General features: G+C 36.2%; 1 protein-coding gene across 2 annotated transcripts in view; it reads right to left on the bottom strand.

Annotated features, from left to right (window-relative positions):
• Positions 1-27,096, bottom strand: part of BANK1 (B cell scaffold protein with ankyrin repeats 1) — a 294,852-nt gene that overhangs the window by 8,191 nt on the left and 259,565 nt on the right. For both annotated transcript variants that reach the window (XM_041760292.1, XM_041760293.1), the window contains exons 11-13: positions 16,328-16,393; positions 4,513-4,688; positions 114-177 (exon numbers count right to left, since the gene is read on the bottom strand). In XM_041760292.1, the coding sequence (XP_041616226.1) occupies positions 114-177; positions 4,513-4,688; positions 16,328-16,393 (306 nt within the window). The remainder of the gene's footprint in view (positions 1-113; positions 178-4,512; positions 4,689-16,327; positions 16,394-27,096) is intronic.

Genomic DNA, 27,096 nt, shown 5'->3' with positions numbered 1-27,096 from the left:
AGGCACACAGCTGGGAAGTGATGGAGTGCAGATTTGAATTCAGGCTTGACTCCACAGCCCTTGCATTTTCTTCTTTTAGAGTGATAAAGGAATAACAGGCAAATCTTACTTACCAGACACATTTTCTTCTTCTGGCCTTTTCCCAATAATGCAATCTCGTAGTTGGCGTAGTTTTTCCTTAATAAGGAAATGACCAGAAAATACAAGTGAATATTTACAAATTTGTCATGGATCAAATGAGAACTTCAACTACTGTCACTAGGACTACCATGACTGTATAACACTAATTTGGTACTTACACTGTCCCAACCATCCCTGATATTTTAACCATGTTATCTTACTTAATATTTGCAAAGTCATAAAGTATCTATATCACCATATTATTTTACATATATAGAAACTGAGATTCAGAGAGGCTACATAATTTTCCCAAAACACACAGTTGTAAGTGATGGAGTCAGCATTGGGACTCAAACCCCAATTCTTGTGGTTGCTGTTTTCCCAGTCTAACACCTGAGGGGGCTATCTTGGCTATCTGGTGTCCAAGAGCATTAGTGTGACACTGTGGTGATTTGCTACTGCCTAAGCCTACTTTCAGCCTCTGTGGGCACAATTTTTCCTATGAATGCCTTCTAAGAACTAGGAACTTGGAAACAAATGATGCATAACTGGACTCCCCTTCTTAGCTCATTTGTGATCTTTCTTTGCTTTCTAAAATATTCTACATTGAACATCTATTATCATTTTAACCAAAATGTAAAACAGGCTAACATTCAAAAATCTTCTTTTAGAAGAGAATCTAAGAATAGCACTTTTCCCTAAGTGTTTCACCTGAAACCTAGAAACCATGTTTCTTAAAAAGAGAGTTATTTTCATTGCCATAGACATCCTCTCTGTGAGTGGAGTAAACATTCTTCTATAGGCACTCAGTGGTTATGAGCAGCAGTGAGGAAGGTGAAAGTCAACGTTCCTATCTTCTCAACCACCTCACCTTCAACTCCAAGGGTTCTACATGGGCTTCACTACTCTAGAAACTCTTCTATTATGAACTCTATGTTTGTGCCATTTTTCCTCTTATTTTCTTCAGATAATACCTCTGTCAATAATGTAATATCACAGTTACCTCTGATAGATTTATCCTTGGGGTATAAATGAATATTTGTGCAAACTACAAGAGTAATATTGAAGTGTACATGAATGAGTGTGTACATATGTTGGGGAAATGTGGAGAACATTCCCTTTTCTATTATTGTGGGTTATCACAATATAGGGGAAAAATGTAGGGGAATAAGCTCCTTGACACTGGTCTTGGTAATAGTTTTCTGGATATGACACCCCAAAGCACAATCAACAAAAGCAAAAATAAACAAGTAGGATTACATCAACCTAAAAAGCTGCTGCACACCAAAATAAATAAAAAAATAATGAAAAGGGAACCCAAAGAATGGGAGAAAATATTTGCAAATCATATCTCTGGTAAGGGGTTAATATCCAAAATATATTAAGAATTCAAACAAACAAAAAAAAAGAATTCAAACAACGCAATAGCAAAATGCAAATAATATAGTTAAAAAATGGCTAGAGAAAAAAATGGCAGAGGAAATAAATAGGGTTTTTCAAAAAAAAAAAAGACATACAAATGGTCGACAGGTATATGAAAAGGTGCTTAATATCACTAATAAATAGGGAAATGCAAATCAAAACCACATTTTGGTATTATTACCTCATACCTGTTAAAATGGTTGACAGGATGTGGAGAAAAGGGAATCCTGGTGCACTGTTGGTGGGAATGTAAATTGGTGCAGCCATAATGAAAAACAGTATGTAGGCTTCTTAAAAATTTAAAAATAGAACTACCATATGATTTAGTAATCCCACTCCTGGATACGTATCTGAACACAACTAAAACAATATTGAAGAGATATCTGCACCTTCATGTTCACTGTAGGATTATTCACAACAGCCAAGATATGGAAACAAGTGTCTGTCAATGGATGAATGGATTAAGAAAGAAGGAAATCCTGCAATTTGAAAAACAGGAATGGACCTTGAAGGCATACTAGGTGAAAAAAGTCAGAGGAGAAAGATAAATACAGTATGATATCATTTATATGTGAAATCTAAAAAACCTGAACTTAAGAGAGTAGAGTGGTGGTTACCAGGGACCAGGGGAGTGGAGGGAAAGAGAAGTTGGTCAATGGGTACAAACTTCTAGTTTTAAGAGAAATAAGTTCTGGTACCCAATGCACAGCATGGAAACTATAGTTAACAATACTGTATGATACACTTGAAAGTTGCTAAGAGAGTATTAAATGTTACACTATTAAATACTGTCACCCCAAACAGAAATGATCCTTTTGTGACATAATGGAGATGTTAGCTAACACTATGGTGGTAATCATTTTGCAATATGTAAGTGTGTGAAATCAGCACGGTGCTATGCCTTAAATTTACCCAATGTTATAGCCAATTATATCTTACTAAAGCTGGAAACATAAAAAGGAAAAGGACTGACTGATCGTCAAAGAGTATTCATTAAAAAAAAAAAAGAGTATTCATTCAGAGTCACTGAACTCTGGCTCTAATGGAAAGCAGTCTTAGTGCTTGTTCTTGTATTTACAGGTAAATTTTGTTTTGCATAAACACTACACGTATTCATTACCCCATTATCCCTATATACACGACAAGTCAGACCACTCTCAAAGTAGTAATAGGCCACCCTAAATTCTTTCAAAAACAATATTAAATATAAGTATACAGAGGCAGCCCTGGTGGCTCAGCAGTTTAGTGCCGCCTTTAGCCCAGGGCCTGATCCTGGAGACCCGGGATCGAGTCCCATGTCGGGCTCCCTGCATGGAGCCTGCTTCTCCCTCTGCCTGTGTCTCTGCCTCTCTCTCTCTCTCTCTCTCTCTCTCTCTCTCTCTATCATGAGTAAATAAATAAAATCTTTAAAAAAATAAAAATAAATATAAGTATACAAACAAAATAAAAACAACCAAAACTTTAAAATAACAACTAGCAAAATAATTTCCAGGAAGGTATTTCGGTTGGATTCTCTAAATTGTAAGCCTTATTATGGTCCATGGAAAATGAAGTATGATTGACTTATTTCAACAAAATTTGCTAGCAATGCTAGCAAAGTGTTTGTGTAGGTCTACAATTAGGCACATTTTATCCTTTTAGGGTAAGAGGGACCTTTGACAGTGATGGTTTTGGTAGGTTGAGAAGCAAGGCTGTCATTCTGATCAGGAATGACGGTTAGTTGTAGAACTGTAAAATCAGCACTCTTTCCCATTTGTTTGGCAAAACAACTGGCCTAGCTTGGCACTGCAAAACCTGGCTCAGGACCAGCCACTGCCAACCAGAACTGCCCTTCAAGACAAGTGGCTTCTGAGAAGGAGTGATCTCAGAGGTGCTGGGCAAGTCCCCTTGCCTAAACTACCTTCTGCCTATAAGCCACACTTGTTTGAAATGCTATCACTGGGACTCATTTTTCTGTTGTTTAAAAATGTTTTCCTAAGCATTGTTTTTCAATAAAAATGATCTCCTGGGAAAGGTAGTATATTAAGCTATTAATGATTATTTGTACTTTGGTCTAAACTAGTGAATTAAATGTGTTTAATCAGTTTCCTGTAAACTGGTTTCTATGGCGCTGGGGCTTTCTGTGATGAGAATAAAAAAACTGTTTTTGGGAGTAGGAGGGCTTGTGGGATGACATGGAATCCAGTCTTGATACCCCTCACTGAGGAATGTCATAGGGTGGATATGGCATATTTTGTTTTCATGTTCATAGACGAACCACCTAATACCCTCTTGGGATGTATGTTATATAAATAGAATACAAGCTCACCTGAAGTTAATACTCTTGGCAGCATTTCTCAGTAAATGTTGACTGATATATATAGTTTTTTCCCCCCAAAGGTTAAGGGGAAGAGAAGAGAAAACTTAACATATCTAATTGAGGACTATTACCTAATATGATTTAAATTATTTTCTTGTTCCCTTTAAGCCTAGTTAACATAATACACTCTTCAGAACACTGAGCACATGTTAAAGATGCTTCATCTGAATTTCAGCAATGAGATTCACAAAACATTCACTAAGCTAAGAACAGCCTTATAAGGGAGCACCTTGGTGGCTCAGTGGTTGAGCATCTGCTTTTGTTTCAGGTCGTGGTCCCAAGCTCCTAGGATCGAGTCCTGCATCAGGCTTCCCTTGAGGAGCCTGCTTCTCCCTCTGCCTCTCTCTCTCTCTCATGAATAAATAAATACAATCTTAAAAGAAAAGAACAGCCTTATAAGGTGATTAGGAATTATCTCTGATGCACTGGGTCCCAGCACTGAGTTCATTGATTGTTTATAAACATGAATCCTTTAATTGGTAGTTTGAAAAACATCTTTTTTGTGGCCAGTTAAAATCAAAAGAACAGTTACCTGTGTTTCTTGTAAAGACATTTACAGAGAGGCTCTGCAAGTAAGTGAATGTTGCAGAAGGGATTGGGGTCAGTATTACCTGTTGAATCATCTCTAGCTCGGTCTTTCCCATCTGCCAATGTTTAAATTTCTCTAGGGCTTCATCCACAGATAGTTTCCCATTTTTGACCTTCTCCTGCAAGAGGATGAGTTCCTCCTGTCCAGCAGCAAGGCAGTCCATGGTGGAAAAGGCTTGACTCTCCATCCGAGCTCTGTCTACAATGTGAGGAGAGAAGTTTTAACAAGAAAACAATATATAACAACTGGGGAACAAAAGCACTGTAAAAATAAATCAGTTGAGTTTCTTGTTCCTGCCAGTCTATAAGCAGTTACAGAATAAATCAGTATAAAATTTTTAATGAGTTTTTTTCTAAAGAGTATTGTGCCGAGTACCTAGTGTTATGGGTAAGAAGAATGTGTGTCATCACTGAGGAAAGAAAAAGGGACAAACAGAGAAAGAACAGTAGTAAATTTCTGCATTGTACTAGTCGTGGGCAGTAGAAAAATTTCATGTTCTTTTTGTGAGGATTATTTTTTATCATGTGCACAAAATACTTAGCATAGTGCCTGTCATGCAGTAAGTTAAATAAAGATTAACATTATTATCAATGATAAACATTTGTGGAATAAACATAATCTCTGTAGCTTTGGGAAGAGAGATCCTAACCAACGTCCAAGTATCATGAGATTTTTAGGAACATTGACAACTTTACTCCTAAAATATTTAAAATAAGCAATTGCTGCTCATTTTGTAGCAAACTATTCTCTTTCCAAAAGAGTTTATTTTGCTCAGCGCAATAAGAACATTGAATGGTCCAATTTCCCATGTGTTGCAGCTAATGCCACACCATAGACCAGTCCAAGGTATAGTAGCAGCAAGCCACAGACTATGGGTGAATTCAGTGCTTTATTTGTCTCATGTAGTGTTTAAAGACATAAAAAAGGCTGCATACCCTTAAGGATGCTCTGTGTTCTCCAGACTACCTCAATCCCTGTCACTCCTTATGGTCACCAGATGGCATCACACTTGTTAACTGCCTGGTTGCAGAACTCATCTGAGTTTGTACCTTCTTTAATAAGTACAACATATTTATTTTATTATCTCAAGAGGGATTGGGTAACTCCTCAGCAGTATATGCCTCATGCAGTATCAAATCTAAATATGTCAACAGAGTCTAGAATGAGAGAATAGGTAATCCTGTCCAGCTGTGTACTGGTTTGCTATCCCTGAAGAATTGCTCACTACTCAGGGAAATACGAATCAAAACCACAACGAGATACCACCTCACACCAGTGAGAATGGGGAAAATTAACAAGGCAGGAAACAACAAATGTTGGAGAGGATGCGGAGAAAGGAGAACCCTCCTGCACTGTTGGTGGGAATGTGAACTGGTGCAGCCACTCTGGAAAACTGTGTGGAGGTTCCTCAAAGAGTTAAAAATAGACCTACCCTACGACCCAGCAATTGCACTGCTGGGGATTTACCCCAAAGATACAGATGCAGTGAAAGACTGGGACACCTGCACTCCGATGTTTCTAGCAGCAATGTCCACAATAGCCAAACTGTGGAGGGAGCCTCGGTGTCCATCGAAAGATGAATGGATAAAGAAGATGTGGTCTATGTATACAATGGAATATTACTCAGCCATTAGAAACGACAAATACCCACCATTTGCTTCGATGTGGATGGACCTGGAGGGTATTATGCTGAGTGAAATAAGTCAGTCGGAAAAGGACAAACATTATATGGTCTCATTCATTTGGGGAATATAAAAATTAGTGAAAGGGAATAAAGGGAAAGGAGAGAAAATGAGTGAAAATATCAGTGAGGGTGACAAAACATGAGAGACACCTAACTCTGGGAAATGAACAAGGGGTAGTGGAAGGGGAGGTCAGTGGGGGATTGGGGTGACTGGGTGATGGGCAGTGAGGGGGGCACTTGGCGGAATGAACACTGTGTGTTATGCTATATGTTGGAAAATTGAACTCCAATAAAAAAATTAAAAAAAAAGAATTTCTCACTACTGGGAACCCATCTTCAAGGAGAAACAGATCAGTTAGACTGTTACTAGATCAGACAGATAAGGATATAGGAAATGGAGGGTATTCACATTTTAAAAAATATTTATTTATTTGAGAGACAAACAGACACACACACACCATGTGTGTAAGTGGGGGGAGGGACAGTGGGAGAGGGAGATCTCAATATAGAGTTTGATCCCATGACCCTAAGATCATGACCTGAGCTGTGATTATGACCTGAGCTGAAATCAAGAGCCGGATGCTGACTGAGCCACTCAGGTGCCCCTCAAATTTTACAGTAATAAGGATTCATTGATAATGTTCAGATTGGTTAGTCTGGAAAAGAAGCATTTCAAGTACTTCATAGCAGGTTTTAAGTATTTCCAGGGGACTTGAGCCTTGGGGCTGTCTTGGAATGACCTTTAATGGCATTCTTGGTTTTGAGAAGGATTCTAGCAGGTAATCTTGGAACAGGGACAGAGAGAGGGTTCCTTTCTAAAAAGATTCACATACACATAAAACTGCTCCATGGCCAATCATTCTGATTCCTATGGGGGTTTTCTTGGCTTGTCTTTTCTCTTCAGAAGTTCTATTCTCCAGAACTAACAAGATGTCAACAGATTCCTCACTCTAAATCTTTTTCTTCAGGGATGACGGAGCATGAAATCCCAGGAGAATTGAAGAAGCAAAAGTCAGCCAGAGGGCTCACTGGTTCAGCAGCCAAAAAACAGATAACAATTGAGATCTTGCTTCTTATACCATTTGCTTTTTATAGGCCTCCCTACGCTACTCCAATCTGGGAGGTGCAGTTAGCAAAATAATTCTACGGGCCATTCCTGCCAGAGTATGGAGGTTTAGCTTCATCATTTAATAGCTAAAACTTAACTAGCACCTCTCTTGTATCATTCCTTTGACTAAGTATGAATGCATTTTTTATTTCAAGTAATCTATGAAGCTGGATTTTCTGTTTTTGTTGAAGTCGTCTCAAGGAAAGTTCCCGGAAAACCATATCAGCTTGTTTTGCTCTATGTGCAGGTTTAGCTGAATTCAAAAAAATACTGAATCATCTTAACAGTATTCATTTCAATTATCCCTTCATCTTTTAAATTCTCACCACTAAAATATAAGTAAGATGACTTTTTTTGAGGGCGTGGAGCTCCATCTTGCGTGGTTGTGCAGAGAGAACAAAAGAACAAAAGTTAGGAGCAGCAGGGGTTTTCTAGACAGCAAGTTCTGGAAGTGAGCTGTTTACAATTAGACTAAGTTTACATACTTCTGCTTTTACTCACCCACCACCCAGCTCACTAAAAAGTTTGAAGCAATTGTCTTGACAAATTAATATTAGCCATGACAAGTTGCAAAACAAAATGATTTAGGCATTTTATTATCTTTTCTCCTGAGGGTAGACTAGTCAACCCAAAACGTGCAACCTGTTATTTTTTGTAGGGTGTACAAAATTGCTGTAATGCATTTAGATTACTGTTTTATGTGGGATGGAAAGTTTTTTTCTTTCCTCCCCAAATTTATATTTATTATTAGTTTATTTTCAGGAAATTTAGTATGATTTTAACAGGATTTTTGTTGAAAAGCATTCGTCAGTTTGCTAACTGTACATATTCCAGACTCTTGGTCTCTTAATGTAAAAGCTTTAAGACAAACTATAGTTTCTAGAGTTTTAATTACTTCTATTACTATTTTGGATCAGTTTCTCGTTACAAGATTTTCTATTTGATCAAATATTGGTTACATAACATCAAGTAACACCTTTGTGGTTAGTGTATGAATCTTCAGATGAGATATGAAAGTGAACTGAGCTTTTCATAAAGTTATTTCTATTACTGAGTGACTGGCTGGAAGAGCATTTTTTACTGAAAATTTGAAAGGGAACAACTTGATTGCTGAACAACAAAATTTACTTTATGAAATATTTACTCAATAAATATTAAGTAGCCATTAAAATAAACACAATAATTAAAAGACCATGTGAAAGAAAAGACCACGTGGCAACATAGGAAGTACTTATATAATGATAAGTACAGAAGAAGAATACAAATTTGTATATATAGTAAAATTTTAATGATATAAATGTTCATAAAATAAAGCATGGAGGGAAATTATCTTAAGATGATATAAGTTGTTCTATTGTGATAGTATCAGATTACTTTTTTCTAATTATCAGCTTTCTGTGATAATACTGTATTTAAAAACATTTTTTTAAAGATTTTATTACTTGATAGAGAGAGAGAGAGAGAAGGAGCAGGGGGAGGGGCAGAAGGAGAGAGAAGCAGACTCCCTGCTGAGCAGGGATCTAGATGTGGGGCTGGATCCCAGGAGATCATGACCTGACCTAAAGGCAGACGCTTAACTGACTGGGCCACCCAGGTGTTTTTACAGTAAGAAACTTTCTCCCACTTTGCTAATAGGCTTTCCCAAGGAATACATACCATTCCAAGCCATGCCAGATATGCTGTACCAATGTCATACCATGCGGTACCATCTCACCAAATTATTTTGTAATTGGAAAGGACTTGTCAGTAACAGAACTTAAAAACCCAGTGGCCAAGATTTACGTCTGAAGTTATTTTTTTGTTCCATAACTAAGGAACTAGTTATGGAGGAGGTAAATTAACTCTGAGCTATGTGAGTGAATTAGGAGATACCTGGAATACTGAATTATATATAAATTCCAAACAAAGTATCCCCATTTCTTGAACTTAAGGAACTTGCCAGAGTTCCTCCCCTGACCTAACTTGAGTCGGCCTCTCTGAGTCCTCTTCCCAATTATGCTTCACTGTTTGTACTTGCAGGTCTGTCTTTGTATTGTTCAATTTTCCTAAGAATCCTGCTACATTAATGTACTCAGACTCCCCCACCCTCCATATCTGATGACCTTCAGTATCTGCTTGGGTTCCTTTACCTTCCATCAACCCCTAAGTGATATTTGATCACCTGGCTCTGCCTTCAGCAGGAATATTGTTAGGCCAGCTTAGCCCGAATCCCTCCTACCCCTCATGTTTTCTCTTAATAATTTTCCATGTGCTAAAAATACTAGTTTCTGACTTGTTATACATGCTATACAAATATATGTATACATATGAACACATACACGCATATAAATATAATATTAAGTGATTTGGAAGGTACATATTTTATTATAAAATAAACTTCAGAGATACTGTTTACCTTATATATATATTTTTATTACTAAGTCATGAGTGAAAAGGAATAATTTTAATTTCACATTTTCTTCTAATTCTTAAAGGATTTTATATTATTTGAGCATCAGACCCAGAATATTGCAATAAAATTATGATTTGCTGTATTACCTATTTTTATCATCAATATTTCACAATCACATTTTATAAATAAATTTACAATAATTACTTAAATGCAATTCCATGTTTTACTGAATTCGTTTTTCACCACAAATTCTTTAATACCATAAGTTCTCTTTGAGCTTTTTACTTTGTTTAGTCTCTCATTTACTTAGAATACATTTTGGGTAATACTTTCATGATGTACACAGAAATTACATCTTTTCTAAAACCCTGGGTATCCAAAAACTGTATCTGTTTTCTTCTTACATGAATGAAAAGCCAGACTAAATAAATTTCTTAAGTTGCGATCTTTTCCTAATAAATTGTTTAGTTCATTACCTCAAATTTTTGTTACACAGATTCTCTAATTTTTAAAAGTGATTTTGATTCTTTTTAAAATAGAAAAATCTGAGATGCCTGGGTGGCTAGTTGTTGAGTGTCTGCCTTTGGCTCATGGTGTGATCCTGGGGTCCAGGAATTAAGTCTTCCTACATGGAGCTTCTCCCTCTGCCTGTGTCTGCCTCTCTCTCTCTGTGTCTCTCATGAATAAATGAATAAAATCTAAAAAAATAAATAAATAAACATGAGTATAGTTCCTCATTGTTTTCTGGGTCACAGGGAGCCCATGTAGCCCTTCACTTCCCTGTTCTCCAAAGCTTTGTTTAGCTATGTCATTGATTGTATTTGTATTATTAAAAAAACCCAACCAAACCTATATACATGAGTTGGATCTCTCTTCTCCATATCATCTGATTGTTTTTAGTCCTTCCTGGTATTGAGAAAAAAATCCTTCTCCAATTATGTTCTCAACTTCAATAACTGATTTTTATCCACCAACACTCCTTTTTGTTGTGATCAAGGTGGTTTTTCATTTGCTACTGAATTATTAGCTAAAGCTTATTTTATTTTTATCGTGCTTCCTTTTGTCACTAGATCTTTTTCTTCATGTCATATGTTTCCTATCATCCTACCCTCTTACCTAAAATGTCTTTCATGTATTTTGCTTTCATCTTAGCCTGACATTGACCCCAGAATTTCTGCTGCTGTTTCTTCCCTATGTTTTCAATTTGTTTATGAGTTCACAGTTTTCTGAAATTCTATTTTTTGGCTTTTGTATAGGTGTCAGGTGCTGTACCTGAAGATTGAATAGTTCAGCTTAAATATAATAAATGAAAATTCAAAATAATCTATACTTCTTTACTGCCTTACAATATTTTTAAAACAGGTAAAATACTTTTAAAAGCCTAAGATTTAAAAAAATTAGAAATTGTTAGTTGAAATGTTCTTATTGTATGTGTGAATGTATTTCCCATTATCTATATTTTGATCACTTGGTGTTTGACAATCTTACTCATTAAACAAATCATTTACAAAAGTATAATTATCCTGAGTCTTCATGATCAAATTATCCTTCCTTTTCTCTGGAGTGGCTTTTGAAGTTCTCATATTATTTATTTGTTCTCTTCCTCAATCCTTCTTGAAAGGGAACACATCTGTAGAATCATGTTCACCAAGAGATTTAGTGTCTATTTATCCTTTGCTTCTATTCCTTGTGCTCAGTCAAATTTTGTTCCCTGCTCTAGGTTGCAGAGGACTTTGATAGTTGAAATTCACAGCTGAGCATCCTGGAGGTTAGCAGGTTTTGTTACTGCAGCTTTGCCACATACAGGTAAAACATGATTCCTTGGCGCTATGTACTGATTGGTCTGTAGGCATCGAACCCCCCACCTCAATTACTAACAGAATTCTTCTTGAGCATGCCATCCCTCCATCACAGAGCTTTATTGGGATTGTCTCAGGAGGCAAAGTGTAACATTAAATCCCTTCTCCTTACTTTCTACTGTGGGCTGTTCACACATCACCATTTCAGACAAGAACTCAGTTATCACACAAGTTTTCCCAGGTATGACTTTAATGAAAAGACTTTTGTGAACATGGAAATGTAAGTTATACTGAAAAAGAGAACTGAGGCCATTATTCTTTTATGGAGTTCAAATAAGCACATTTTGATAATCCCCCCTCTTTTCTCTTTAATATATCCACTGCTAGCAAAAACAGCCTGATGAAAATACTTCAGAGACAAGCATTCTATTTTCCTCTATGTAAGGGCGATACCATCTATGTCTACATTTCTCCAGGCCTCCAACTTAGAGAAAATTCTGTTGTTTAACATTTATCAGACTTCTGCAGCACTGGGCACTTGGAGAACACAAACAAGATATTTTCCCTGACTGTATCTTTCCCCTGAGCATTCATACCCTCTGAAAAGACCAGTCAACAATGACTTTTCAGTCTGCATTGAAGAGTCAGTGGTCAGAGACTATACCTAAGGCCAGGTAGATAGTTACTTAGCAGAGAAGATTTAGTGGCTGCATATTAAACCCACGTGAATAGTTTCCATTATCAAAAATAAATGTTTCCTTCATGTTTTTATTGACATGATTCCCTTGATATATCTTCTATTTTTTCCCCTTTTGTAGAATTATGAGTTTGGGGGAATATGCCTCAGATGTAAGAAAACAACATGGAAAACACGTAAACAAATGATAACGGCAGAAGTCATTTGTAGCAAATGATACCATAATATAATAAGGAGTGGTTGGAGATTTGAATTTTTATGTGAAACATGGATTTAAGCATGGTTTAAACATGGCAAAAAATAAAATTACATTGTATAGACTATTTTTGAAATAAAACATAGTTAGCAGTCAAATTTGACACAATATGGCCTTCAAAAAAGTTTCTCTTGGTTATATTTTGTCTTTTGCATGCTGGTTTTGAGTTTATGGCTCATTAATATTCTGATGTGTTCCATTTTTAGTCATGTCTAAGGTAGGACTTAGGCAACCAAATTTTAGAAGCTCCACAAATAATTCTTATACTCATCTAGGGTTGGGAGACACTAATATAGGTAGCCGGCTAGGGTGAATGTGCTCCCCTTACCTCCCACCTAACCCCAAAGAAACGGTTTATCTTCCAAGAGTGAAAGCAGCAGCACATCCTTGATGAGATTCGTTACTTAACTGTGTGACTGAGATTTGCGGATGTGACCCATAATCACAGGGAAGAAGTTCAGAATGGTAGGAATGCTAAACCTCATCAGTTGCCATGTATCATATTTGAGGTAAGACTATGTTAATGATATGCAGATGATTCCAGTGAGGATAGAAAAGGCCCCTTGACATAGTCCAAGAAAAAGATATAACAGAGAGGGAAAAAAGTGTAATGAGTATGGGAGATATGGGTAGTCTTGAACCAAGACTATTATATGAACATATAAGGCAGGGAAAATTAACCAGATATTTCCATTTCTTTGAAGAACCAGCCCTTACGTTTCTCCAGCCCTCTTTGACTTGATCATGTTCACTTAGTGGTCTTCTAATTACTAATAATATTTCATAGAAAATTTATTATTTGTCATGGGTCTAATGAATCCAAGCATTCTAGTAACTGGGAAGGAATCTTCCTCTAGTATAGACTTAATAGACTGAAATTAAGGGTTATAAATCAGTCCTCTATGAGCATCATTAACATGACTCAGACTTCAAAACTCTGATCAACTCCAAACTCACTGACAAAATTCAGTTCTCTGGCTTGCAGTGTTGATGAACAAACCCTCTACCACCCTGTGAAGCTCAGTTTTGGGAAGGGGTGGGAGAGATGTGCTAGCAGCATATTCTGCAATACCACTTTGGCATTTTCCAAGTTCAAAACCAACTCAGGAAAACAGATTTTATAACTGTATTTTGATGGAAACTTTTATCTGTGATCCAAAGTCCTCACCATTTTCCTTATATTTTTTCAGGATGTGAAAATTGAGTTGAAGAAATCTGTTAAGTTTCCATGAAAATGGTGCCAATTAATTTTTTCTGTTCCTCAAGAAAATTCCTTGACTTAGCAATAATGTAACTTCCTGGCAATCCCTTGGCAGTCTTGAATGTAGGGCATCTGAAACACTTAGAATTTCAGAGGGAAAGTAGTTGGCTTTTGTAATCCCTTTTTATTCCAGCATATAGTGAAAGAATGAAATGATTTCTTTAACCTTCCTTAGAGAACCTGTCTAGTCCTTAAGAAAATCTTGATTCTGACAAACATTTCATAAAACAGCTCCCCCTTTTTTGGTTCAAAAAAAGGTACTACTTTTTCTATTATACTATGAAATCCCAGGATAGTTAAAGAGCAATCATTACTTCAGGATTAAGCAGTTTTGATCACCCATTATGTCCCATGGACTGGATGGTCATAAAAATATGAAAAAGTTTAGAGAAAAATGATTGGACACAGTAAAGAAAAAGGTAAAATCTTTAATTTTACAGTCTTCCCAATTATTTTTAATTATCTCTTCTGTTCTCATAATAGATTCTGATTTCCCTGCAGATTACAGTAATCGGGGATGTTTTTCAACATTTCACAAGGTTTAATGTTCCTCTTTTCCTTGCAAGTAGAATAATATTCTTTTCTGTTCTACAGAATTACTGATATGCAGGGTTAAAGGAATCTAGGGAAATTGCTCTAAGGTGACTAATCTAAAACATCATCAATATGTCAGATCGAAATAGCAAGAGAAAAAAATTCATACAAAATGAGTAAGATTTTCAGTATTCTAGCCCTGAAAGGATATTAAAAATCTACTCATCCTTGATCTTAATGAAACAAGTTAGGTAATATGGTATAGGCAAATATTGGTCCAATAAAATATTTCATAATTAGGTTCTAGTTTCCTTTCACTATTCTCCCCTCCATTTTTTTATGGGTACAGAATGGACTATTTTTCTGTATATACAGTAGAAGAATAATTGGTCTCTTCTAGGCTTAATAGAAACTAGCAGCCTTTCCTTATGTGGCTCTCTGGGAGTAGCCAGAGGACAATTGGTAAGATCAAGAATTCCAAGGATCTCTTCACTCCTCTTGCTATTTGTCACTTTCCTTCATCTCTGGTGGCCTTCTTCACTTTTCCCCACAACTCTAACAGAACTTAATTAAAACATGATAATTGAGTAATTTATTTCAAAATGCTTCGGGGAAATTTTCTCCTAAAGTGCTCAAAGCATCTTTTCTCTATATTCTTTCCAAAATTCTGTGAGGTATGTGGGGAGTCCTAGTAGGAATAATCTCTACTTTGTTAATTCCTCAGGAACTGTTTGATTCTAATTGTAGAATGATCTCATATGGAAGTCTGCACTTATATCTTGAGAGAGGTAAAGGTTCAGTGGAAGGATAATAGTAGACTTAAAAAGAGAAATCTTTCTGCTCAAATTATGAAATCACTAGAAATGGAAGGTTGTCAAATAGAAGGTTTTCTTTTTTTGCATGTAAATTCGTGGGCAGTATATCTATGTGTTCAGGGCCAGAAATCAGCTTCATGATGTGCTGCATTCAAGCATCATGTACTTAATTGGAAGGATGATCTAAGTACAACCTTGCTGCCATGGGAAGTGCCACTTGAAGTGATAGATGAAGAACACCCATTTAAGGACATACCTTTGCTTGAGGATAATCCATGATGTCCTAGAAGCAGTTCTACTGAGATTGTGTATTTAGTAACTTGGTGGGGTAAGGAGTGGGGGCAAGGGGTGCCTAACCATCTCTATGATGGCACAAAGGGACACTGGCTAGGTGTTTAGCCATGAAACACCACCTGCTGTGAGATAACCTCTTGGTTTTATTTTAGTATCTCTCTCAATAATTCTCTGGTAGCGATTTCAAGGCAGTGCTGTTTTGGATTGAAGTTATTTCAAAGGTGCGTTGAGGTTAAAAGCATCTGCTTTTGATTATCAGAGCCAGCCTTCTACATCTGTCACCTTTTGTTTTTGATTTTTGAACTTTAACCAAGCTCGTATTATCAGGGGAAAGAATAATAATAAACAACCTGCTAGAGTTTCTCTTTTCAATAGGAACCAGATATGTTAGGGAAAACTTGAGACAGTGTCCTCTTTGTAGAGCGAGAGGAAAATTTTTCTACTGTGTGTGATGTCTCTGGAGCTACAGTTTTAAGTTCTTTTCTGCATGACAAACAAGTGTTCCAAAAAAATGCTAGATCAAGTACTGAGGGCAAGAGAATAGTGAGACAAGGGTGCAATCTCTGATTGGAGTTCAATGCAGAGTACAGAAATCCCATGCTGGTCCCCTTCTTTGGGGGAATCAATCATCTGTCCCCTTGCCCCCAACCATCCCAACTTAAACTCCAGAAGCCTCTCTCTAACAGTCTGTGAAAGCCTGGTCTCCATGCATGTTAGAGAATTTGTTTTATTTGACCTTCCTAGAGCCCTGGTAACAATATCATCAACATCACCATAAACATTCTCACAAGGCTATTTCTTGCCTTTATTATTTGAAATAATTTTCTTGTATTAATCTTAAGACAAAATTATATTTGGGCAAGACACTAGTTTAAGAGTAAAACTAATCAGGCACAAAATTATTTACTTCTATCCTTGGAGACCTTATTCATTGTTTATAAGACTTCTTTAAATCTCACTTAGAGATTATTAAATAAACTGAAGTTCATGTCAGTACCTTGTCTTTTAGGACCATGGAACTTGTCACCATCAGATTGTCTTCTGGCTGTCTTTTGTTGAAACACTGTAAAAAAAATAGTACATAGTATTTATTGAACACAAACATAAAAAAAGAACAAACTGTGGAAGTCTCTAGGAAACTAGAGTGTGATACCTCATTTTCCTTAGTAGCAAGTCTTGAATTGTATTATTTTTGACTAGGAGGATTATTAAATTTACAATTTTCTCATTTGCACAGCTTATCATCAGTTATTTCAAAAAGCATTTTCTTTAGGCAAAACAGTGCAATGCTGATGGAACACCTTGTTAAACTGTTTAAATCAAGATATGATTCCATTCTGATATCAGGTATATATAAAAGGTGTATTTTGTTAAAAGTGATAAATGTTAAAATCACATGCAAAATTCCATTTGCACAGAAATTACTCATGCTGACTTTCTGGTGATAAGCAAGGATAATGACTATTTCTTCTTAAACAGATGAAAAGACTGCTGTATTTCACAGATGTAGTAATGAAAAAGACACTTTATTCTTGCATCATCTAGCTAGACCTCAGACCTATTAAAGCAGCTTATTCGAATTACTTCATTATCTGAAAAGTGCTTTGTTCTCATTTATTATTTCTCGCATGAAATTCTGTGAGACAAGTCAGCATTACTCATCCCATTTTGCAGATGAAAGATAAAATTCATTGTTTAATATTTATTGAGCACCCACAAAGCTCCGTATAGCTTCTGGCATTTGTTAATGAAAAAGCCTATACCTTTTACAACTTGACTTTAGAAATTGAACATCCCAGAGTTTGTTCCATTATTTTTTATGGGTAGTCTGAATTACAGGGTTTGCGAACTGCTAGAGGTCTTGGAGATTTAGTCCTACCTCATATGCTTAAAGATGAGGGAGGTGGAAGTTTTACTAACTTGTAAAAGGGCTAAGTAATTTCGCAATGATCCCAGAAATGTTGTTAGTAGAGAACATGATTTAGAGCCTCAAGCCTTTAACTTTGATCTATTGCTTGGTTCTCCACAGCACTGCTGCCTCTTCTCTTCCATAACTATTCCCTTTTAAAGATAAAGAAGAAGATAGAAGGAGGGGAACCAAAAGAACCTTTGAGCATTCCCAGCATTGTTGAGTCTCTGGTTTCCCTTAGCAGCTCACCAGACTCTCCTGGGACAATCCAGCTGTGGCATGTGGGAGGGAGAGCGCCGTCCAGCTGGATGGTGCTTGGCCACTCTGATTGGAGTAGCCCAGAGTGCCTGGGCTACTTTGTAGCCCAGAGTGCCTGGGTGGCTCAGTCAGTTAAGCTTCTGCCATTGGCTCACGTACTGATCTCAGGGTCCTGAGATTGAGCCCCATGTCAGGCTCCCCGCTCAGTGCTTTCTCAAATAAATTTTAAAAAATAGAAAGACGCAGCCTAGCAGTTGACTTATATTTTTCATCTTTAGTTTTAATATTCTTTAGATTAATCTATTGTCAAGGTCATACCTGTGTTTAATCCAGATGACATTTTTTTTAACTTAAAAAATTGCTCCAGGGGTGCCTGAGTGGCTCAGTGGGTCGAGCGTCTGCCTTTGGCTCAGGGCGTGATCCTGGAGTCCCGAGATCGAGTCCCACATCAGGCTCCCTGCATGGAGCCTGCTTCTCCCTCTCCCTGTGTCTCTGCCTCTCTCTCTGTGTCTCTCATGAATAAATAAATAAAATATCTAAAAAATTGCTCCAAATCCTATCACATCAAAATTATTATTAAGCATATGCAGTTTGTCAGTATTGTCAAGAGAAAGAGTACTGTCCTCTTTCAAACAGGAAAAGCAAATATATTTTCAAAGTATGATGTGTATAAGAAAAATTATACACATGAAATAATATTTCTGGTTGAAAGTCAATTTTCTGCTTCAAATTAGTATTTGGAAAACATGCTAAATATAACTTAATGGCAAGTTCTGGGTTTGTGGTTTATACTTTTCCTTAAATAAAATATAATAATGGATGTATGGTATGTGAATATATTTTAGGATATTAGAAAAAGTTTTACAAGTGGTGCTTGATTTTTTTTCCATTGGCTAGCTCTAAAAAGTCTTGAAAAAATGAAACACTTTTGAATTTTAATAACAGGCAGAGTCTTTGTGTGCTTTTTCTTTTTTTGCTAATACTAAGATAATAACTGAAAATATCTAAGACAAAAAAAAAATCTGTAGTCTGACATCATTAATATGGAAAATAATCTGAATCCAAAGATAAATCCAGACAACAAATTCTCCAAATATAGAGTACATCGATCGATTGATTTTAACGATTATGTTGCATTTTGAAGCTGCACTTGGAATTGGTTTTTCCAGATTTTTGGCATTACTTTGTTAAAAATCACTTTACATTTTATATGTGGTTTTGCTGACAAGTGCCCAGTGTGTGTGAAATGCAGTAAACACTACAAAGTCAACATTCTCTTTCAGTTTCTAGCCTTAGAATTATAAACAGTATATTTATTTCTTGTTGAGATTTCACCAGGGCTTCTAGTTGGAAGAGCCTTGGGATCTGACAGAAGACTGGGAGGGGAGTTGGGTGTCTGAGAAGGATGGTTATCAAAGTGCTCACAACAGGACTTTTTAAAGGCAGGGTGTGCAGCACATCACACCCACAGTACAAAGACACTTTCTACCTGGATAATCTCTCTTGAAATTCTCTCTTAATTTACCTTCACCTGCATGCATTTCAACTGGTCCCTTCCTTCCACTTACATACAATCCTTATTTCTTTACAAAGACGCAATTAGCACATTGACAAACACACTATTTTCTCAATACTATGGAAGTTAGGAGGTGTTTTTTAATATGAGTCAATCTTGGAAAAAGACCTATATTAACTTGTCTCATGATGAGCTAGTCCATCAAAATGATCACTGACTCTAACATGCATAACAAAGTAAACATACTCTGGTAGCCTTAGGAAAAGGATAGATAGAAAATGTCAGAATTCTCTAATTTTTCAGTTTTTTACAGTTAATAATTAGCTGAAACATTTAACATTTACTAGTAATACTTTTGTTCTAAAGGGCTTTATATACTTTCTTTTTTTTTTAACTAATTTTTATTGTTGTTCAATTTACCAACATACAGAGAAACACCCAGTGCTCATCCCGTCAAGTGTCCGCCTCAGTGCCCGTCACCCATTATACTTTCTATTTACCATGCTCACTGACACAAACCTTTATAAGAGGTAAATGCAAAATCCATGATATCCTGAGAATTGAACATTGAGTTATGGGTCACTCAGCTTTATATTGTATATACTTTTGTACAAGATTTGTAGTAAGATGAGAGTCTGTTTTAAACATACAGAAATTGGAAAAAACAAACAAATTAACCCAATGCATATATGCCAGAATGCTAACCAACGTGGCACAATGGAAGGAGTATAGTTTTGTTTTAATGTTAACATATGTGACATGAGAAAATGGTTTTCCCTGCCTGGGCCTTTATTTCCTTGCTGATAAAGGTGGAGCTCAGATGAGATCATTTCTGATGTCTCACTTAGCTCTGACATTTTAAGATGCTACCAATTCTTATTTTTCAAGTCACTCCAGGCCTAATAGTGCTGGATAAATTCTTAAGCATGAATTTAAATAGGAGGCTCTGTTTTGTGGAAGAGATTATTTGTACCGAGAGCTTAGAATAATAGAACAACTAGAAAGTTAAATCATAGACCAAGGTAATTTTTTATAAAATATGGAGGTGATTTTGTCCCTAATGTGTTTGAATTTTTACAGGAAACTATTTTTTACAATCATATTTTACCTCATCAATGTTCAAAAAATGCTATTAAGGCAAATATGACATACATCAACTTGGATGACTCTGCCTGAGTGAAATCTTATTTTTCTCTTCCTACCTAAAATTGGAATTTGAGAAGAAAGGAAAATGAATACATTATTAGTAGTTGTCACTACATTTAAATGTTAAAAAAAGTCCACAGGGAAAGAAAAACAATTTATGCGGTTCAAAATAATCTCAAACAATATAAACGTCCCAAATACCATCCCCATTTATCTTAAATATTGGCAGAACAACTTCTATAAAATTTTCTCTAGAATAGAAATGACACTAAATGGAAAAATTAGCATAGTATTAAATATTCAAAACATTAAGCAAAGCAGAACTACAGAAGAACAGAGGAGGAGGAGAAGGTGAAATATAACAAATTCTCTGGCACTATTTGTCTTCCTAGGTTGCTTTTGCAAAAATATTCTTCATGCAACTTCATTTGTGGCCTATTTTAAGTGAAGGGACCCTTCCAAAACCACCTTCCTTAAAACATCTGACAAAACTTATTTGGAATTTCTTTGTAAGTGGCTAAGTTAATGGAAAGTCCGTGCAATAGCCAAATGCATTCATAAAGATGTGGCTTCTAAACAACAAACCCCTTGATGTCCCATGCCCATTAGTAGTGCAACATAAAATGTTTAGAGCTATCTCTGAAGATTATTCTTGAAACTAGAGATTTGATATAAAAAAGTATACAGATTTGTATTGTGCTCTCGGTTCTCAGGGAATGATATTGTACAGGTTGCAGCTGTGTATTTATTATTCATTCAATAAACTTTCATTAGGTTACTAACTGTGTTATCACCTACAGAGTTAGGCAAAGGCCCCATTCTAGTTTCCATACTGTCCTCCATTTTGATGTTTTCATTTAAGCAAAGGTCAAATGTGTCATGAGTGCCTACTAATGAAAGAAGATAGAGATGAGAAAAAACAATCAGGGAGGCTAGGGTGGTAATTTGACTCTAGTAGCCTTACTCTTCCTACCTTGTTCCCCCAATATTACCCTGTGAAAGGTAATAACAAAAAGGTAGCATGAGGTAAAAACCAAACCAAACCAAACCACAATGTGTACACAGCTCCTTTGTCTAACCAGCAAAAACAGGTTAAGAGAATATTCAATCATATCAGAAGTCACACTGGCTAATCAAACTGAAGCTCAGAGGAGAGATGTAGCTTCTTTGCAAATTGACCAAGATAGATTGAGCATTGTAATTGGCTTAAAACCATCATTGCATTTTGTTAGCAATAGTTATAGGTTATTGATTTAAACAAATGTATCAAATTTAGGCCACCACATTTGAATAGGCACATTAGGGTTGGCATGGCCCAGATAGTCACAGCCACATACTATGAAGGCTGTCCATCCAAAACTAGTTTACTGCCTGGGAGATATATGTAGTCAGGAGTTGTGCTATTCTTTTTTTTTTTTTTTTTTAAGGAGAATACTGCAAATGGTCAACTAGCACACAGGAGGTCACTGAAGTGTTTAAGCTTACTTCTGAGATTGGTAGGGAAGGAAAGTTGGAAATCATATAAACTACCAGAAGGAAAATGGCATAAACACTCTAATTCAATGGCAATATCAATTTTCTCCTAAGGAGAAAGCATGAATTTTCTTTCCAATTTGTAATGGAAACTTTAAGTCTAATAATGTTCCCATAAAAATTTTCTTCCCAAACAGAAAACCTTACTATAAGTTATGTTTTCCGTGTCTAAGGAAATTAATTTTTACCAGAGTAGAATATAAACTGTTTTTATTTGCATATTTATTCCTTTGATGCAAATAAGAATATTTCTATTCTAGAAATGTTTCTTATTCAGGAAGTTGAGACACTTCAAAAGACAGAGCAGTTGGTTTATGGAATTCTGTGTAATTAGAGCTAGAGGCCATTTGCAACGAGTTTATTAGTGAAATCTCCAATTCATGACTGGGCAGGCAGGTCCTCCTTCCTCTTGTTACCAGGCAGGCAACATGTATTGAACACCTGTTGCTTGCATAGCCCTGGACTGGGGATTTATCTCCTCCCATATGACTTCATTTAGGTTCACTGGCTGATTTTTTTTTTTTTTTTTTTACCATTTGTATTCAATGATGATATAAATGAAGATATTACTCCAGTAACATCCCTAGTAATTTTCCTTTTGTTTTTTTAAGAGAAATGGTTTGGGTTGTTGAGAAGCCTCTATAATACACTAGAAACTATGATGAGTTCATCTTTTGGTTCATGGTTGGTGATTACCCAAAAGAATTTCTGTGACTTCTCTTTTTATCCCTTTATTAGGAAATGTTGCTATCTTAAGAGGTAACCATTGGACCTGGTCATTCTCACTTAAACAGACATTAAATACTAATTTTGCTATTAAAACTCAAATTACAGAAATGCAGATTGAAAACTCTAAAAGGATAGGGCTGTCCCACTTGTTCTATGTAGTGTTCAGTATTGATAGTTAATAAATACCTTGAAAAAGTCGTGCAAGATGAGATATTGGCATATGAAACCCAGGCAAGAAGCAAAAAACACGACTGAAAAGATCTAGCAAGTCCTATCTCATGTCCGTGTATACAGAATACTCTCCTTCATAGTGATTACCATTTTTGCATCCCACTCTGTGCTAGCTACTGTACATGTGTCATTTCAATTCCCATGAAAAACTCTATGCAGGAGGTTTTATCATTCTTTATTTTTTTTAATGAAACAAGACTATGTAAGTTGTACAAAGCCACACAACTTTTAAGTGGCTAAGTCATGATTCAAATTCTGTTTCATCCAGTTTCACAGTCTTCATGAATTTTATTCCACCATGCTGCCAATCCCTCAGAGGAGGTTCTTCTCAGTGAGCCAACCCCACAGAACATCTTATTTTTCTCCAACTGCTACATATTTAGAGGAAAAAAGATATACACGCTGAAAGTGCTGGTGAAAAAATATTGTGAATTTAGGAAATCTAATGTGAGAAAAAAGACAACTTGTGTGGGTAGCTATTTGATACATCTATGATTTAATGTTCAAATGACCATTCTCTGAAGTATTCTATTCAGATGTTTACTTTGTCTTAACAATGGGCACAACCTATGTCATGGTTTCTCAACCTTGGCACTATTGACATTTCGAACTGGGTAATTATTCATGATGGGGCCTTTCTTGTGCCTTGTAGGAAGGATTAGTAGTATCCCTTCCTCTGTACACTAGATGCCATTAGTGCTGTCCCAGTGGTTATAACTGAAAATGTCCCTAAACATTGCCAAATGTTTCCTGGGAGGCAAATCATCACCAGTTAAGAACTAGTATTCTAGGCCAACTAAATTTATTACTAAAGAGATATTTAACAGAGATGCTATAAGCATCAAAATTTAAGGGGAGAAAGACCAGAACTCACTCTGCTGTTGAACAAAAATTGAAGTGCTTGATAATATTTGCATTTATTTTCACATGTAACATAAATCTTTTGATGTCAATTTACACCACAGTTGATTACTCTTTCTCCCTTCACTAACATGAAGGAATTGAATTTCTGGAAGATGAGGCTGGAAAAGTTCTTCATTATTATGCCAACACTCTAACAGATGGTCAGTAAAGCCCTTCATAGGTTTAATTCAATGTTTCTGTGATATGCTATTGTGAGAAAGACAAAAAGAACCAATCAAAAACCCTGGGTTACATAGCCAGGCTTGATTCCTTCTGAAGGACAGTGAGAGCACAGGTCTGAACAACTCTTCCTTTGCAGAGCTGTACCAGCACCCTATCAAGGAAAGGGGAGCGGCAGAGAATCTCAGGGGGGTATACAGGGACATTGGGTTTACAAATAGAATAAATATGTCCCCTCTGTTCTGAAAGCACCTGCGATATACATACTAAGTCCTGAAGCTAAATGGTTCGGACAAGGTCACCTGCCAGAGAGCAGGATCCAAGGCAGTTGACCTAAGGCCCACTTTAATCCATTTGACCACATTTCTTCACTAATGAGGACAGAGACCATTCTATTCTGTTACATATACAATGATACAGATTAATTTTCCTAAGAGATTTTACAAGGTCTTTTTTTCTGTTTGCATTTCAATTACATTGTATGTGATCAATTTCAAGTATAAATGAATTGCAAGTGGAAAATTTCTGAGAGCAACTGAGTTGTACTTGACATTTTAGGGCCCCAGTAGTTGAGTAGCTCTCAAAAAGGTCATATACAACTTTGTTGCTCTGCAAAATGCCAAGGGCAACTCAGTAGCAATTGAAAATGGAAAGGGAAATTACATTCTACCCCAAAACCAGCAACACAGACTCTGAAGGATCTTGGTTCTACTAATTGTGTGAGGGGAAAAAAAGAAATTGACCATTCATACTGAAAAAGTTTCCCCAATAGGCAGTCATCTCTTTGCATGATTTATGGATATTCTTTTACTACCAATCTATATACACTACCAAAATGTTCATTTTCTTTCCTTGATTAGTCTTAATCAACAATTCTGTCATTAAGGAGGACTGTAAATCCATATTAATTCCTCCATATTCTTAACACTTAATGAATGATCCTTTGCCATATCATAGGGAGAAAAATCTGGGAGAGAATGCAACATCTGAAAGCATGCGGACTTCAAAAACCTTTCATTTAAGAAAAATGAATTATTCTTTTTGTGATTGCTCACCCAAAATTAGGCTTAGTATAACAGGAATGAAATAATCAGAAACACAGCTCTTAATAAAATGAACCCTGGGTTTAGTTTTGCATTAATAAGTTATATTTCTGGAGGCAATGGTGGAAATAGAATCCCTTTCTGCTATGTTATGCTGTGTGAAAGTGGTTAAACTGCTTAACTCTATGTCAATATATATCCTAGAACTTTGTCCCATTTTATATGAATTCCCCTTTTCACGTTAGTAGTACTTCAAACATAGGATGGTTTAACAGTTAAGACAAATACTGTATGATTTCACTCATATGTGGAATCTAAAAAAAATGAATGAACAAAAAGAATCAGACTTGTAAATATAGAGAACAAACTGATGGTTGACAGAGGGGAGGTGTGTGTGTGTGAGGGGGGTTGCAAAATGGGTGAGTTGGAGTATGCCATCCTTCCTGTGTGGGTCTGTTTGGCAACATGGAATCTCTGGGAATCCCCTACTATTACGATTTTACGGAGCCCTCCTCACATAGGTATATTGACCAATAAGTTTGTGTTCAGCCCTTCTCCCTTCTCAAGAAAATGGGGGTCTGGGGCTGAAGATTCTAAGCCTCTATCATGGCTTGGTGTATTTGATGACCATCCCTCATCCAGGAGCCATTCAAAAGCCTATTCAAAGTTGCCTCATTAGAGCAAAAAACATTTCTTGTCACCCAGGAAGTTACCAAGGTTTCAGGAGCTCTGTGCCAGGATCTGGGGGTAGACACCAATACACACGTTTTCTACTATCTTGCAAAAACCAACCTGATTTTCCTGTATCTCTCTGGTCTATTTGCCTAGTCTCCTTACCAGTACTTCCTTGAATTTCTGAAGTAGTTGGAATTCTGCATCTTTCATTCCTCTTCCATCTCCTATTCTACATTCTTCTTTTTTGGCTACATTAACATATTCTGGATGTGCCAACATCCTCTACTACTTCTGTGTTCCGGCAAGAATGGGGGCAAATTAATGCTCTTCTAATTGAATGGATGGCTTTCTGGGAAATGATGGCAATATTATAATACAGCTGCCTGAGCTATGAAAAAAAAAAAGAGGAAAGATGTGATGGAAGACTTTTACCCTGTGAAATGCAAAGAACATCAAGAAAGAATTAGCTCATGAGACAATTTTTCCTAATGTGGGAACAGAATGGTCAACAATCAATAACATAAAAGGAAGAGGCAAGCAAGTATATCCCAGTGAAAAAGGAAAGGAAGAAATAATGGAAAGGAACTTTGGTGACCTCATTTACAGTTCAGATTTTGCTACTGAGTTGGGACATGGAGCCAAAACCTGTAACTGCTTTTATATACTTAACTGCAAAAAATATGAAAACAAAAATCCTGCATATTATAACACTGGTTGCTGTCTGCATATAACATGAATGCAGTGAGAGTAATTTATATTATGTAACTGAATTAGAAAGATTTCTTATAAATGCTGAAGGGTGTCAAATGTACAATAAGTAGGTAAGATAAATAGCTTTTAAAATTTCTTAGAAACTCAAGATGTCTAAGATTTTTTAGAGTTCCTGCTTATATGTATGTGTGTGTATGCAAGTGTGTGTGTATGTGTATGCATGCGTGTGTGTGTATGACAAATGTACCATTGACATGTAAGGCATTTACTTAACACACAGAGATTTTATCACCTAGTACTCAATAAATCTTTATGTAATTAATAAATAAATGAATTAGGTGAAAAATCATCACAATTCTCTTATTTAACATGAGATTAGCTGTAAGTCTAAAGCAGTCATAGTCCAAATTCCTTCTCTAATGAACTGAAGCAACTGGCCAGGATGGAAGGTTTATTCTTTGGAGAAAGAATAAAGCAGTTCTGGCCATGAAACATGAGGCACCATGAGCCCAGGAGTTATACACTGGACTGAACAAAGGGACTTGAATTGTGCATTCTAAATGGTGAAATTTCCCAGTCTTCTTCCCATGCTCTGATCTCTCAAAGTTACAGCAACCAGATATATACAGTAGGTTGGAGTTTTGGATTTTATTCTAGGTAAACTGAAAAGCATAGGAAAACAGATCTAAATAAACTAATGTGGGGTAATTCAATGCAAAAGTTGGTTACCTCCCCATTACCCTACAATGTAGTCCACAGTTAACAAGTTGAGTTTCCTTTTAGGTTTTTGGCGCTTCATTCTTACACATAAAAGCACAGCTAAGATATTTGATGGAAGTATTAAGCATTCTAGACAGCATAAACAGCAAACAAAGGAAACAGAAATAATATGAAAACTGCAGAAAAATTAAAATCACAGAAATCTGAAAAAT

This window comes from Vulpes lagopus, chromosome 6, assembly GCF_018345385.1.
Source record: "Vulpes lagopus strain Blue_001 chromosome 6, ASM1834538v1, whole genome shotgun sequence".
In the NCBI taxonomy this organism is placed as follows: domain Eukaryota; kingdom Metazoa; phylum Chordata; class Mammalia; order Carnivora; family Canidae; genus Vulpes; species Vulpes lagopus.
The sequence above is the reverse complement of the archived record's forward strand: the minus strand, read 5'-3'. Positions and strand labels throughout refer to the sequence as shown.